Source organism: Dipodomys spectabilis, unplaced genomic scaffold, assembly GCF_019054845.1.
Source record: "Dipodomys spectabilis isolate Male_0828 unplaced genomic scaffold, ASM1905484v1 ptg000096l, whole genome shotgun sequence".
Classification (NCBI taxonomy): Eukaryota; Metazoa; Chordata; class Mammalia; order Rodentia; family Heteromyidae; genus Dipodomys; species Dipodomys spectabilis.
In genome coordinates, this window is record NW_024870773.1 from 22,105,001 (window position 1) to 22,119,689 (window position 14,689).

Sequence of the window (14,689 nt, forward strand, 5' to 3'; positions counted from 1 at the left end):
TCAAGCCTTAGTATGCACACACACACACAATACACAAATACACACACACACACACACACACACACGAAAGAAGAAGTGTGGGTTAATCTGGCAATATTGAGGTGATACAATGGCTGTTCTGGAATGCCACAAAGCCAAGGCTAGAGAAAAGTCCAAGAGGCTTCCTAGTACAAAGGCAATATTTAACAGGAGGCCTGCCAGCAAAGCAAGTGAAGAGGATAGACACTGTTAAGATAACCTGAGTGCAATGACTGATCTTATGTGTCAACTTGACTGAGCTATAGGCTACCCAGATAGCTGGTGAAACATTATTTCTAACTGTCTGTGAGGTGTGCTTCCAGGACACAATAGCATCTGAATGGAAAAGACTGAGTAGCATTTGCAATGGGTAGGTTGAGTAAAGAAACCACCCTGACCAACAGTGGTGAGCATTAACCTATCTCTTGAGAGTCTGAAGAAAATAAAAAGGCAGAGAAGGGGGCCCATCTTTTCCTGCCGTAGGCATTGGCAGTTCCCCCAGTTCCCCAGCCTTAGGATTCTGGTAGTTCAGAATCAGTAGCTCACCTGATTCCCAGACATTTTGTCCCAAATTGAATAACACCAGGAGCTTTTTTCCCTTTGATTCTCTAGCTTCCAGGAGGTGCATTCTGGGAATTTTCAGCCACCATAATCCCTTGAGCCGATTTCCATTATAAATCTCCTCCTATATAGCTATCTATGTTGGTTCTGTTTCTGACTAACTCAGTGAGCAGGGCCAAAGACAAAAGATTCAGCAAGTTCTGACTGCTGCACTTAGCTCCACAAAGCTCAAGAGTTCAGGCACACGAAGGAAGTGGAAGTTTCTGAAGCTGAGCAGACTCTCTATCTCAACCTTTTGTGTAAAAGGGGGTTAGCCTGAGAGGAATGGAGCATCACAGAGATGGCTTAGGCAGAGAAATGGTGGCATTTTTGCTTTAGAAAGACAGCGTTGAAGACAGACAAGATGAGAGGCAGGAGCGGGTGGATTCCAAAGGCTGTTGAGTAACTGAGGTAGCTGCTGATGGGAGGCAGATGCCTAACCTCTGGAGGTCTCGGTTTCTGCAGGTATAAAACGGGCCTAATACAGATTCCACAGGGTAGCTGTAGAGGCTACCTAACAAGATAACTGGCCTAAAGGATATATGAGAGGCTCAATAAAACACAACTTGCCGAACAAATCAGAGGCCCCTTAAACTTCCATATGGATACCTTACAGAATGCTCAAACTCTCCTTGTCCCAAATTGTCCCCTCGGCCCTTGTGGGTCTCCTTTGTTTCTTCTTCAATGGATATCACCACCGTCTAGCCAACCGCGCAGGAAATTGGTGTCTCCCTTGCACCCAAATGAGGCCTTGACTCTGAAAATTACAAATACTAAATTCCCTTGACAGGAGCAAATTCTCTTCCTACTCACTGGCCCACACCCTCAGCCTTGATTCCTAGGACGGCTTTTCCCCAGCCTTTTCCTGCTTTGGGTTTGAAACAGATGTATGGCAGGGCAGCAGAAGGTCAAAGGATACAGACAGCACACAATGGAAGGACAGTTGGATGCACCATAGTTAAGAACACATCCATTTTAGATTATCTAGATCCAAATCCCGGCTCCAACTGTGTAGTTCTGGGAAAGTCACAAAACCCATCTATGCCTTAGATCCTTTGTCTATAAAATGGAGATAAGAAAAATGCCTCGTGAAGTAATTATTACATAGTTCTCACCTACAATTATGCTACTATTGTATCACCACATTGTATGATGTATTTTTATTGGGTATCCTATATTTATACTTATAATAGATAATATGCTTATATTAATTATAGTACTGGCAATGGTTGGTGTCATCACTTCTTGTTTCCTGTCATTTACCATGTTTTTTTGGGTGCCAGTACTCAGGCCAAAATTCGGGTCCTTGATTTTTGCTTGTCTTTTTTTGTTCAGCACTGGCACTTTACCACTTGAGTCACATCTCCAGTTCTGAGTTTTTGCTGGCCCAATTGGAGATGAGTTCAGCAAATTTGTCTGCCCAGGCTGGCTTTGAACCATGATCCTCAGAGCTCAACCTTCTGAGTAGCTAGGATTACAGTTATAAGCCTACCAGCACCCAGCTTCCCATAACCTATCTTTTGGTCAGTCATGGGGCTTAACTCAGGGCCTAAGCACTGTCCCTGGGCTTTTCTGCTCAAGGTTAATGCTCTACCACTTTGACCCACAACTGTACTTCTGGTTTTCTGATGGTTAATTGGAGATAAGAGTTCACAGACTTTCCTTCCCAGGTTGGCTTTGAACCTCGATCCTCAGATCTCAGCCTCCTGAGTAGCTAGGATTACAGGCGTGAGCTACCAATGCCCAGTTATAAATTTTTCTTTTCTGTTTTACTTCTGCTATTAAGTCTTTATTTCACATCTTACTTATTTGCCTGGTTTTTCTTTAAAAATCTTGGGGGAAATCCCATTTTTATCCAGTTGAAAAAGTCTCATTAACAATACAATCTAATTTCTCAGAAGATTTTGTCTCTTTGCTGAAGACGGTGAGTGGAATTTGCCATTTTACCACATCTCTACTAAAAATAGGATTTTGCCCCAAGAAATTGGTTTCAAAGATTTGAGGGAAAACAGTTTTCAGATTACAGAGAAAGACCAAAAATATATTTTACCACCAACACCCTTGTTTTTCTTATCTGATAACACTTTAATTTTAATGAGGTTGACATTCTGTGGTAAGTATGTGGTTAACTCTTTCATACACTGAAGCTTGTTTTCAATTGAAGGGAGTCAGAAAATCACTAGGCCCAACCATTCATTTATTGAGGCTATTGAGATTTGCAGGCTTAAAAGTTTTGAGACTGCTGTGTAGAAGGATATTTTTGGTTCCATGTCTTCTTGTTTCTCAAAGTAAAAAGATAATACCTAGATCACCCAACGAGAGTTATTATTCTCTGGAAAGGTCTACCAGTGAGTCACTCCTGTATGGCTTATGGAAACTTAGATCATTTAACATAGCTAAAGGCAGCCAGGCCATACAATTGGTCACTTTTCTGGGAACTATGAACTGACAAATATTAAAAACTGATCCTGTGTCTGGTGATATTACCTAATTGGCAGTACTTCTAATATCTTAATTATCTCATGTTTTCCACATACATAATAAAATGGCTCACAATTTTAACTTTTATATCAGTTAGTACTTAATCAAATTACCCGTTAGTAGGTCCTTCCAAAGCTAATTGGAGTGAGAAAAATTCAAAAATATCTCTAGAATTTTAAGTATCTTTGGGGGAAAAATAAGCTTAAGGAAAGAGATAAAAGGCAAAGTAGAGCTGGGAGCTGGTGGTTCATGCCTACTTACTCAGGAGGCTGAGTCCTCAGGATCAAGGTTCAAAGTCAGCCTGGGCAGGAAAGGCCATGAGACCCTTATCTCCAATTAGCCAGTTAAAAGCAGAAGTGGAGCTGTGGCTTGAAGTGATAGAGTGCTAGCCTTGGGCAAAAAAAATCTCAGGGATAGTACCCAGGCCCTGAGTTCAAGCATCATAATGGAACAACAACAACCAAACCGGCCAAGTAGACAGATAACATAACATATCAGCCATTTAGTTGTGAAGTAGTAATGGCTTAGAAATAGAAAATGATTTATATATGTGTGTGTATCTATATGACACATACAGCACATATGTATGTGATATATATCACAAATATTATATAACATATATGTGATATATTATATAGAGAGAAAATAATAGATGATGGTGTCCAATAATAAAAACAACTGAAAATATTCAACTAACCATTGTCCTTTGGTTGACAGTGGTCAGGATTTGTGACATTTTAAAATATTTGAAACGTATTATAACCTATTATATTGACATACATTATAATCTATTATAATGTACTCATGTGCATATAGGTGAGAGGAAACTAATTCAGCGTTCTTATCTAAATAGTCCTTGAAAGATGGATTCAAAAGAAACTCTATTCCCTGTTCTGACACAATCAGGCTTTAAGTAATTACTATCTTTAGTATTTTTTCCAATTCACAATGTAACTTTATGTTATCTTATTACTTCATTCTAAAACCACAATTGTTTGAAAAGTAGTCCTAAAACAACCATTAAAATTTGTGAAGTGCTTCACAGATCTCTTTCACTTATAATATTTCAACTGAGGTTCAAATATCTGTTAGTCATGCCCTTACAATTCATATTCCAGTGAAAGATTTTACCTGAGCCCATTGAATAAAGCATTCTATTTCACATGACATTTCTACTGGAATGGCCTGTTCTACTCCGAGTGCCAGGTGAACTTCTCACACACCCTATAAACACTGAATAATTAAGGCAGCCTTCATTTCATTCCTGAATTCCCAAGAGAAATCCCCAGGTCAGAGGCCCAGAAGGACAAATCAGAATGGACAAGGCCATGAGCTAGGGTGTTGGAGAAGCTCCTGTGTTCCCATGGTTGGTTATGGCTTCAGAAGAATCTTCCCTCTGCTAGTTCATTCCTCTTGCCAAGCATTTAGTATATTACACAAACGCTTACTGGATAAAAGAGAGTAAAGGGGGATCTAATGGTGGTGGCATAACCAGAGGGAAATCACAAAGGAGGGCACATCGGATTTCATTTCTAGGCTACTAGGCCAGGGCCTTGGTTAATTCCATGGTGTATGGTGCTTATTTGGATAGTATTTTAAGGATACTGGAGGAGTGGACAGAGAGACAGAGAAATGGTGGCATGCTATAGCCACACTGGTGGGCCGCTGGGGGAGATATCAGCAAATCTTGAAAGTCACTGGCAATGAAGGAGATGAGTATAAGAGCATCGTCCACAATGAAGGAGTCAACCTGGAAGTTGGTAGGTTAGAGAGCAAAGGAGAAATGGAATTAGAAAGTGATACGGAGCAGCTGGGAAGGTGGCTTAGTGGCAGAGTGCTTGCCTCGCATGCATGAGGCCCGGGGTTTGATTCTTAAGCACCACATAAGCAGAAAAAAAAAGCTGGAAGTGGCGCTGTGGTTCAAGTGGTAGAGTGATAGCCTTGAGCAAAAAATGTTCAGGGACAGTGCTCAGGCCCTGAGTTCAAGCCCCAAGACCAGCAAAAAAAGAAAAGTGTGTGGAAGTTTTCATGGCTGCAGACTCAGATGATAAAAGTCCCTTAGAGAAATAGAGACAGGAAGAAAAACAGTGGAGTGTTTGCATGTTTATTTTTTTAAAAAATATTTTCCTATTCCATATTTGCTTCTTCTGGACATATTGTTTGCTATCTGAAAGAATCTCTACAAGTAAAAGTAATTTTTTTCCCCCAAAGGCAAAAATGAGGACAGTAGTAACAGACAAACGTGTGATTCTTATCCCCACAGCCTTTAGCTGGATCTCTGTAGATCTCAAGTAGGGTTGACAATATCGATCTTTGGGGGCCACAAGAAGAATTGAAGGTAATAGACACACAAACAGGGCTCACAGGCCACAGCGAGGATTACATAAGTAACCCCAAATGGAAGACCAGAGTTCTCTGACATCTTCAAAGATAATGATCGGAACTAAACCACAACACCCCACAAACACTCCTCAGCATGCAGATAGTTTAGATAGTAAAGATTCCTCTCTGTGAGAGACAACCTTTAAAATGGGGAAGGGGGCTGAAAATCACCCCGAGGTTTCCTGCTTCCCTGAGATGGAATGTCTTGGAACTGGAAGTCAAGAGACTTGCTGTAAGGTCAGGCTGGCCACCAGTTTGTGGAAATGCCTGCAGCCTCAGTTTCCTTATCAGCCACTCTATCAGTTCTACTAGATTGTTTTGATTCTGTTAAAAGTGTATTCTATAGTGTTTTTGTTTTATACCCAAACATCTACTTTCTTTAAGGACCAGCCACTGATTTGGGTTTCCTGGGAAAGTTAGTGACAGCTTTGATGTTACCTTCATGCTTCCCATTGGATTTGATGCAGAAGAGAACAACTTCGAGATTCAGACCAAATCATTTCCTTTATGCCAGTCCTGGGGCTTGAACTCTGGGCCTGGGAGCTGTCTTTGAGCTTTTGTGTTCAAGGCTATCTCTCTACTACTTAAGCCACAACTCCACTTCTGGCTTTTTTGGATAGTTCATTGGAGCTAAGAGTTTTACAATCTTTCCTGCTTAGGCTGGCGTAGAACCTTGATCCTCAGATCTCAGCCTCCTGAGTAGCTAGAATTATAGGTGTGAGCCACTGGGGCCCAGCAGATCACCTTTCCCTGGTGATCCAAGTTTAGAATATACTCACAATTCCTTTGCCATGCTGGGTAGATGGTCAGCTAGTAGTTGCTATGCTCAGAGACTGGTTCAAATCTCCATCTTCCCTCTCCACTGTAGAGAAAGAAGAAAGGAAAGACACCAGGACTGAAGTCATTTTCTCAGTGCTGGCCGGGTGATAGGGGAAAAATATACCTTTATCTTTGATTCACCCAATGAGCAAAGAATTTTTATCTCAGACTCAATCCACATCCTTTGGAAGCCCCCTTCCTTATCTGTATTTCGTGTCACTCATATGGGCCACAGGGTCAGACAAGATCTTGTTTTGAACATTAGAAAAAACAATCAGCACATCAACCCCGCCCACAAGTGTTTCTCATTCACCCACCTTTCCTCCAGCTGTAGAATTAGATCGTGAGTAAAATACTGGGGTCAAACAGCTCTGTAAGTCCAGTTAGCAGCACCGAGGCCCTGATTATGTGCACCGGAGGGTGAATGCATAATCAGGAAGGAGGCAGCTAGAAGGCAGAAGACCCCAGCAACACCTTTTCTCTAAATCCATGCTACTGGACATGTGGTACATGGATGAGAAGCACCAATATTCTTTGGGAGTTTATTAAAGATCATCTTAGAAGTTGGGTGATGAAGAGGAAGAAAAAGAAAGAGGAGAAGAAGAAAGAGAAGGAAGATGGGGACATTGAGACTCCAATAATCTATAGGTAGAGGACCCACAGTAGCAAAAGCAGTGTGTCCTAGTGCCCCATGGTGACTCACCATTCTACTCCATGCAGTGTGCTGCAGCCAGAGGAAGGCGTGTCCCACTTACAGACCCTGGTATTTGCCCAAGTATGTCCGTCAAGGGAGGGCCATGTTCCCATAGTCTGTAGCGCTCCAGCTGTGTAGAGAATTCCTGGAGATAACAAACAACACATTGGATATCAGAAGGACTCAGTATAACTCTTGGTACACATCTCATCCCTCAAGGGTTATCAGGGAAATAATTACTTCTAGCTGCCTCTTTCCCCCTCTACCCCTGTGTTAGGTATTAAAGCTAAAAGCCCCATGTACTGGTGGCTCACATCTGTAATCCTAGCTACTCAGGAGGCTGAGATCTGAGGATCATGGTTCAAAGCCAGCCTGGGCAGGAAAGTCCGTGAAACTCTTATCTCCAATTAACCACTAGAAAACTGGAAGTGGTGCTGTGGCTCAAGTGGTAGAGTGCTGGCTTTGAGTTGAAGAGCTCAGGGATAGCACCCAGGCCCAGAGTTCAAGTTTCAAGACAAAAAAAAAAAAAGGCTAAAAGGTAAGGGGGCCATATCGATATTGATTCATCTTGGATCTTGCAGTAGGATTCTCCTCCTGGGAGCCCCGTTTTCTAAGCCCCAAGCATTTACACTTCTCTATCTCTTACTCCCAAATTAGTACTCTCATATTTTTTCTCTATTCCAAGCACCAAACACCCTCAGAAATGAGAATGGCATCTAAATCTACACTTGTACTGAGACTTAAAAATTACAGAGAAGAAGCTGATCATAGTGGTGCACACCTGGAATCCCAGAACATGGGAGGCAGAGGTGGTAGGATTATGGTTGGAGGCTAGTCCAGACAAAAGACAGTCAGAACCTATGCCCAAAACAAGCTGGGCTTGAGTGGTATATGTGTGTAATCCCAGCTTTGTAGAAGGCGTAAGTAAAAGGATGGCAGCTTTAGCTGTCCAGGCCAGGTCTAGACAAAAACAAGACCCTAAATGGAAGAGGAACTCCAGAAAAGAGCTCAGTGTTTGGCACAAGTGGTAGAGTGATTCCTGGCAATCACTGGTCCAGAGATCTGAGGATTGTGGTTCAAAGCCAGCCTGGGCATGAAAGTCCATGAAACGCTTATCTCCAGTTAACCACCAGAAAAAAACTGGAAGTGGTACTGTAGCTCAAAGTGGTACAGCACTAGCCTTGAACAAAAGAGCTCAGGGACAGCACCCAAGTCCTGAGTTCAAGACCCATGACCAACAACAACAACAACAAAAAGTTAATCTGGAAAGATAGGAACAAGAGTAAAAACAGAAGCTTGTGTTCACTGAAGTTGGAGTTCTTCAGAGTTTTTGATGACTGGAACTAGAGAACAAGAGCAGATCATGCTGTGCTATTAATTTAAAAAGAATCAGAGCATAGAGATAATAGAGCTTTTGTTAATGGAATAAGTAGAAATTTTAATTATTTCTCTTGGGAGGCTTCTAGACAAATTACTTTCTCAGATGTTGTATGTTAAAGAGCTCAAAACAAAACAAAATAAAACAAAAAACAGATTCACTCATTTTAGCTTATGGGGAAGAAAAGTCACCCCTGGCTGGGTGCCAGTAATCCTAGCTACTCAGGAGGCTGAGATCTGAGGATTACAGTTCAAAGCCAGCTCAGGCAGGAAAGTCCATGAGATTCTTCTCTCAAATTAACCACTCAAAAACTGGAAGTGGAGCTGTGCTCAAAGAGGTAGAGGGGCTGGGAAGGTGGTTCAGTGGTAGAGCGCTTGCCTTGCATGTATGAGGCCCTGGGTTCGATTCCTCAGCCCCACATAAGCAGAAAAAGCTGAAGTGGCACTGTGGCTCAAGTGATAGAGCACTAATCTTGAGCTGAAGAGCTGAGGGACAGCGCCCAGGCCCAGAGATTAGGCCCCACAACTGACAAACAACAACAACAACAAAAAAAAAAAACCCAAAGAGGTAGATATTGGCAAAGCCTTTCAGGAAAAGGATTATTAAACTCTGCTTGTTCTTCAACAACAGGCCCGGAAGTTTCCATGTTTGAATTCCAGGGAAGTGTCTTTTCTTTTTTCTTTCTTTATGAAAGGAAAGCCTAAGCGTTCTGTAACATCTCATTGTCCTTACATGACCTTCTCAACGCTCGGTGTTGACTTTGGAAATTTCCATGCCTTAATCTAGAAAAACACACCACCATATATTAATGAATTTCTAAGGGTACAAAGTTACCTCAGAACCAATTCATGTGATTTTAAAAAATAATAATCTATGTGTTTAGAAACACTCTTGGCTTGCAGTTGAGAAACCAAATTCCAAATACATCTGGGTTCAATCCTAGGACTCTTTGTGCTAACGAATAATTACTAAAGAGTTGCTAAATACACACACATACTAATTTTGTTGAGGTAAATTTACTTACAGGAAGTGCCCAGCTCTGAAGTGTACAATTTCATGAGTTTTGAACAAACGTGCACATTTTACACACATTTTATCACCTTGTTTCTGCCTTCTAATAGATCCCAGCCTTCTATAAGAAGTCACTACTCTGATTTCTCTGTATATAATCTGCCTTTTTGCTGGGCACCTGTAGTTTATGCCTATAATCTTGGCTACTCAGGAGGCTGAGAGCTGAAGATTGCTGTTTGAAGCCAGCCCAGGGAGGAAAGTCTATGAGATTTTTTTTTATCTCCAGTGAACCACTGTTAAACTGTTATGGCACAAGAGTTAGCACTCTATCACTTTGCTATCACAAAAACGGAGGGACAGTGCCCAGGCCTTGAGTTCAAGCTCCAAGATTGGCACACACACAAAAGATTTGCCTTTTCTTGAATTTTATGCAAATGGAGTAAAAACTATTTGTATCTAGCTTTCCCCCTGCCATTTTTAAAGATTTGTATGTATTGTGTATAGTTCATTCTTTTGGTGTTTGAGTAATGCGATAAATGTATCATTCTCTCATTGTTCTGCCAATGATGGCTACTTAAGTTGTTGAATCACTTATTAATAAAGCTACTACAAGTATTTTTAAAGTCTTTTTATAGATATCTTTTCATTCTTCTTGAATAAACACCTGAGAATGGAATTCTTGATCATGGGGTAGATATATACTTAGCTACATTTTAAAAGCTTTCTGTGAAACTGGAGAAAAGTGAAAGAAGGGGTGATGCTATCCAAAAGAGAAATGTACTCATTACCTGAACTTTGAAATTGTAACCCCTCTATATATGCCTTAATAAATAACAATAAATTATGTTTTTAAAAGCTTTCTGTTTTCCAAAGTCATTTTATTAATTTCCACTCCCACTTACAATGTAAGAGAAATCCAGTAGCCTTGTTTCCATGATATCATTTGTTACTAGCAGCCTCTTCTATCTATTTTACCCTTTCTAATGGGGAATTTCATGATGGTTTTCAATTTGTATGTGTTTGGTAGTACAAAGGTTTGAACCCAGGGCCTTGTCCTTGCTCAGCAGGTACTCTACCACTTAGCCATTCCCTAACTTTCCAGATTTCCCTAAAGAACTAAGAGTAGGGAAACTTTGATAACTTGACCCACCTCTAAGAAGGTTCAAAACAAAAACAATTTCAATGAGCTCAAGAAGATCAGCAAGTATAGTGGGAAGGGTGTCATAGACACACTAAATATTCTGAGAATCATCACAATAATGTAAGAAAAGTAGTATAGTCAGAAGGGAAGAGAGTTGAGTTTCAAAATCCTAGCCGGACAAGCATACTAGCTACCGAGTTTATAGTTCATCTCAGTGTTCTTTTCTGTGAAAGGAGTGTAATAATTGTTTCACTGATTTAAAAATTGAACAGCATACTAAGGAACCTTGCAAAGGACTCAGCAAACAGTAGATATGGCACAATGGACATTAGTTCTGCTTCTTTTCACTGTCCAGAGAAAGCGAATGGTAATTCAGATAGGGATGAAGGCTGAAATTGGCCTTCACCTTCAGTTCCTACCAAAGGTCTCTGTAGCCCATATCATTGCTTTTGTTTGCTGGCACTTCCATCTGTCAACACCAGAATACAAAAAAGAGAAGAGGACCAAAGGATGTGAGGGAAGAAGAAAGCCATGTGAACTTGAGGGACAAATATATCTGTGTCATTAACATGAGAGGTATTCAGAAATACCATCTCATTAGTTTCTACTCACCTACTTTGAGATCAATGTGGGTAGATACTTCTGAACCATTTCTAATATAAAGATTAAAAAGGAAACACATGGTGACTCTTTTCTAGGAAAACATAAGAATATATAGAGATCTGTGAAAGCGAAGAAATACGTGATTAAGTCATTCATTGATCAACTCTGGGAGTGAGTGAGTGGGGCCTGCTGAATGAACATATTCCTCTCTCTGCCCAGAGCTGTGTGACAGTGACCCGCCACACGTCAGCCATGCTGCCTTTAAAGCCCTCACCTACAACAAGGGCACCATGTTAAACTGTGACTGCAAAGCTGGGTTCCGGAGAGTAAGCTATGGCTCGTCCTATATGACCTGTTCAGAAAACTCATCTTGGGACAACAGATGCCAATGTGTAAGGATTTGTAAGTGATTCCTTTTGTCACTAAAACCTTACTTGTAAGGAAAGGGATTTCCAGGGTAGTGTGGGACAGAGCTAAACTTTTGTTCACTCATACCAATAGACAAAACAAGGCAGGCCCCTTCTCCAGGATAACTCGTATGAGGGATTTCTAGAAGAATAACTCATTAAACAATTTGAGTTGTTATTTGTTGTTTTTTTTTGGTCCGGTTGTGGGGCCTGAACTCTGGGCCTGGGCGCTGTCCCTCAGCTCTTCAGCTCAAGGCTAGCGCTCTACCACTTGAGCCACAGCGCCACTTCCGGCTTTTTTCTTTTTGCTTATGTGGTGCTGAGGAATCAAACCCAGGGCCTCAGGCATGCAAGGCAAGTGCTCTACCACTGAGCCACCTTCCCAGCCCATTTGAGAGTCTCACGATTTAGCTCAGGCTCCACTCTAATGCATAGTCCTCATGCCTTAACCTCCCAAATACAAGGATTTCAGGGATGGGCCACCATATCCAGCTTACACAGCTATTTAATGAGGGTCTGACTCCTCCTAGTTGCAAGGAATGTCCCAAGCTAGCTAAATCTTAGTCCTTCTAAGATCAGAACTTGGTTGTTGACTTTTCCGCTTTGAATCCTGAAAGCCCTCTCAATGGGATCTCCGTCCCTCCAAGGTTTCTTATCCACCCAGGGTGTACTTAGAATATGCAAATAAAGGAGGACCATTCATCCTGATATCTGAGCCCTGGCAAATGAGTAAACCAGGGGTGTGTGGAGTTTGAATATGGCTGCTTTGTTGAAGCACCTCATCAACTTATTTTACCCAGCAGATCCTTCCCTTTCTCTAAACTGGAGCTCTGAATCCTATCTCCTTTGGGGTACTTTGATACAACCCTTTTCAATCGATGCCTTCTTTTTTATTTTTTATTTTTATTTTGCCTGTCATGGAGCTTAAATGTGGGGCCTGAGCACTGCCTCTGAGCTTTTTTGGCTCAAGGCTAGTGCTCTACCACTTGAGCCACAACGCCACTTCAGGCTTTTTTCTGTTTATGTGGTACTGAGGAATCAAACCCAGGGCATCATGTATGCTAGGCAAGCACTCTACCACTGAGCCACACTCCCAGCCTGATGCATTCTTCTATAAATTTTTGACAATAAAGAAAAATAACAACCTGTTTCCCTTTCTTAGAGTTCATTTTGATAACTATCATTTCATATAATAGATATCTTCTTGTCATTGCTTTAAGATCACATCCCTTCATCTTTAAGAGCTTTGAACTGTGTTAGGAGAGAGGAGGATTCATTGGGTTGTGGAATCAGATCACACCTGTCTGCCGTTACCCATTTCTACACACACAGTGTTGACAGAATGGACAATAAGAAAGAAATCCCTTTTGGTGCATAAGCACAACAAAGATTTTCCACCAGAAAAAAAAAAAGAACATCTTTCATTTCTTCCAGAAACAGGTACACATTGTCATTATGCATGGATAATGGAGAGGCCAGTGCTAGGCCAGGCATGAGAGGCCTCTCCCCAAGGAAGGCTTGTACCTTGCTCATCTTTCTGCCCTAGCCTCACTGGCCATCCCATGAGCACTATAGAGATGCCCACAGCATTTTACAGTACAAACATTTGACATGTTATTTGCTTCATTCCTCCCATATCCTCTAGCCAATCACATCCCAAAAAAACAAGTTACACCTCAACCAGAAGAGCAGAAAGAAAGAAAAACTACAGAAATGCAAGCTCATATGCAGTCCATGTACCACATGAACCTCAAAGGTAAGAGACACATCTGCTCTAGAGTTGGTTCCTTGGATCCACTCTTCCCTTGCCCCAAAGGAGGGAAGTCTTCCCTGCTATCTTCATCTACAACCACTTCATTCTTCTCTTCCCTGGGTATCATGCAGCTGAGAGTCATGGCTCAGCACTATTTTACTATTTATTCAGTAGCGCAAGTCATTCTTGTAACAGCAAAAAGTCTATCCTCTCCTGGACAGAAGAAACATAGTTTTTGCCTTCAGGATATCCTCTGTTCTTCTCTTGAAGACAAGACAATGAATTACAAAAGAAACATTTGATGTCAAGGTATTTTTTTTTTTCTTTTTGGGTCCGATCGTGGTGCCTGAACTCTGAGCCTGGGCACTGTCCCTCAGCTCTTCAGCTCAAGGCTAACGCTCTACCACTTGAGCCACAGCGCCACTTCCGGCTTTTTACTTTTTGCTTCTGTGGTGCTGAGGAATCAAACCCAGGGCCTCATGCATGCAAGGCAAGCGCTCTACCACTGAGCCACCTTCCCAGGCCTGTCAAGGTATTTTTTTACAGGACAGAATTATAAAATGTGCAGTGCCCTTCTGGTGATTCTTTTTTTTTTTTATTGTGGTTTTCTTTTTTCAGTAATGGAAGTTGAACTCAGATCCGCACACTTGCTAAGCAAGTGCTCTGCCAGTTGAGCCATGTCTCTCCTCCCACCCCCCAGTCCAGTTCATTTCCCATTGTTTGTTTTTCAGACAAGGATTTGCCCTTCTGCCTGGCCAGCCTCAGATAGAGATCTTCCCTCTTTCCCTTTCCTTTTTAGCCGGGTTAACGGATGGGAACCATCATACCTGGTTTGTGTTTGAGATTTGGGTCTCATTAACTTTTGCCTGTAATGGCCTAGCACTGTGATCTTCCTTTCTCCACCTTCCAAGTGTCTGGGATGATAGGTATGCTCCACCGTGCCTGGCCTATTCTGGGGATTCCTAAAAGCTCCAGACATATGGTTCCTAGCTAATGAGCAGGGAGAAAGCACAGTATGCCTGCCCATAGCTTTCCCAAATGAATAATCCTTAAGGTCTCAAGAATAAAGACAGCCCATGAATTTGAATTTTTGAGAGAACCAGTAGACTGAATAAGGCTCTGTGCCTTATACTATTTCAATAACTTTACAAAGAATCATATTTTATCATATATACTCATAGTTGGGCCTTATAACTAATACATCAAGGAGCAGGATGTATTTCTTCAATTTACTGAAGAGCCTGAGACATAGAGAGGTTAAAAGATTTGGATACACTTACCTAATTGAACCAAAATGAGAACTGGATTTGATGATTGTTCCTTCTACAATATACTTATGTTAAATGACTTTGTATTTACTTGAAGCTCCTATTATCAGGGGTGAATAAGGCCCAACTGGGGG

General features: G+C 41.5%; 1 protein-coding gene across 1 annotated transcript in view; it reads left to right on the plus strand.

Annotated features, from left to right (window-relative positions):
• Il2ra (interleukin 2 receptor subunit alpha) overlaps nucleotides 1-14,689 on the plus strand; it is a 38,494-nt gene that overhangs the window by 13,468 nt on the left and 10,337 nt on the right. Inside the window, exons 2-3 of the mRNA XM_042686093.1 lie at nucleotides 11,347-11,529; nucleotides 13,180-13,290. Coding sequence (XP_042542027.1) covers nucleotides 11,347-11,529; nucleotides 13,180-13,290 — 294 coding nt within the window. The remainder of the gene's footprint in view (nucleotides 1-11,346; nucleotides 11,530-13,179; nucleotides 13,291-14,689) is intronic.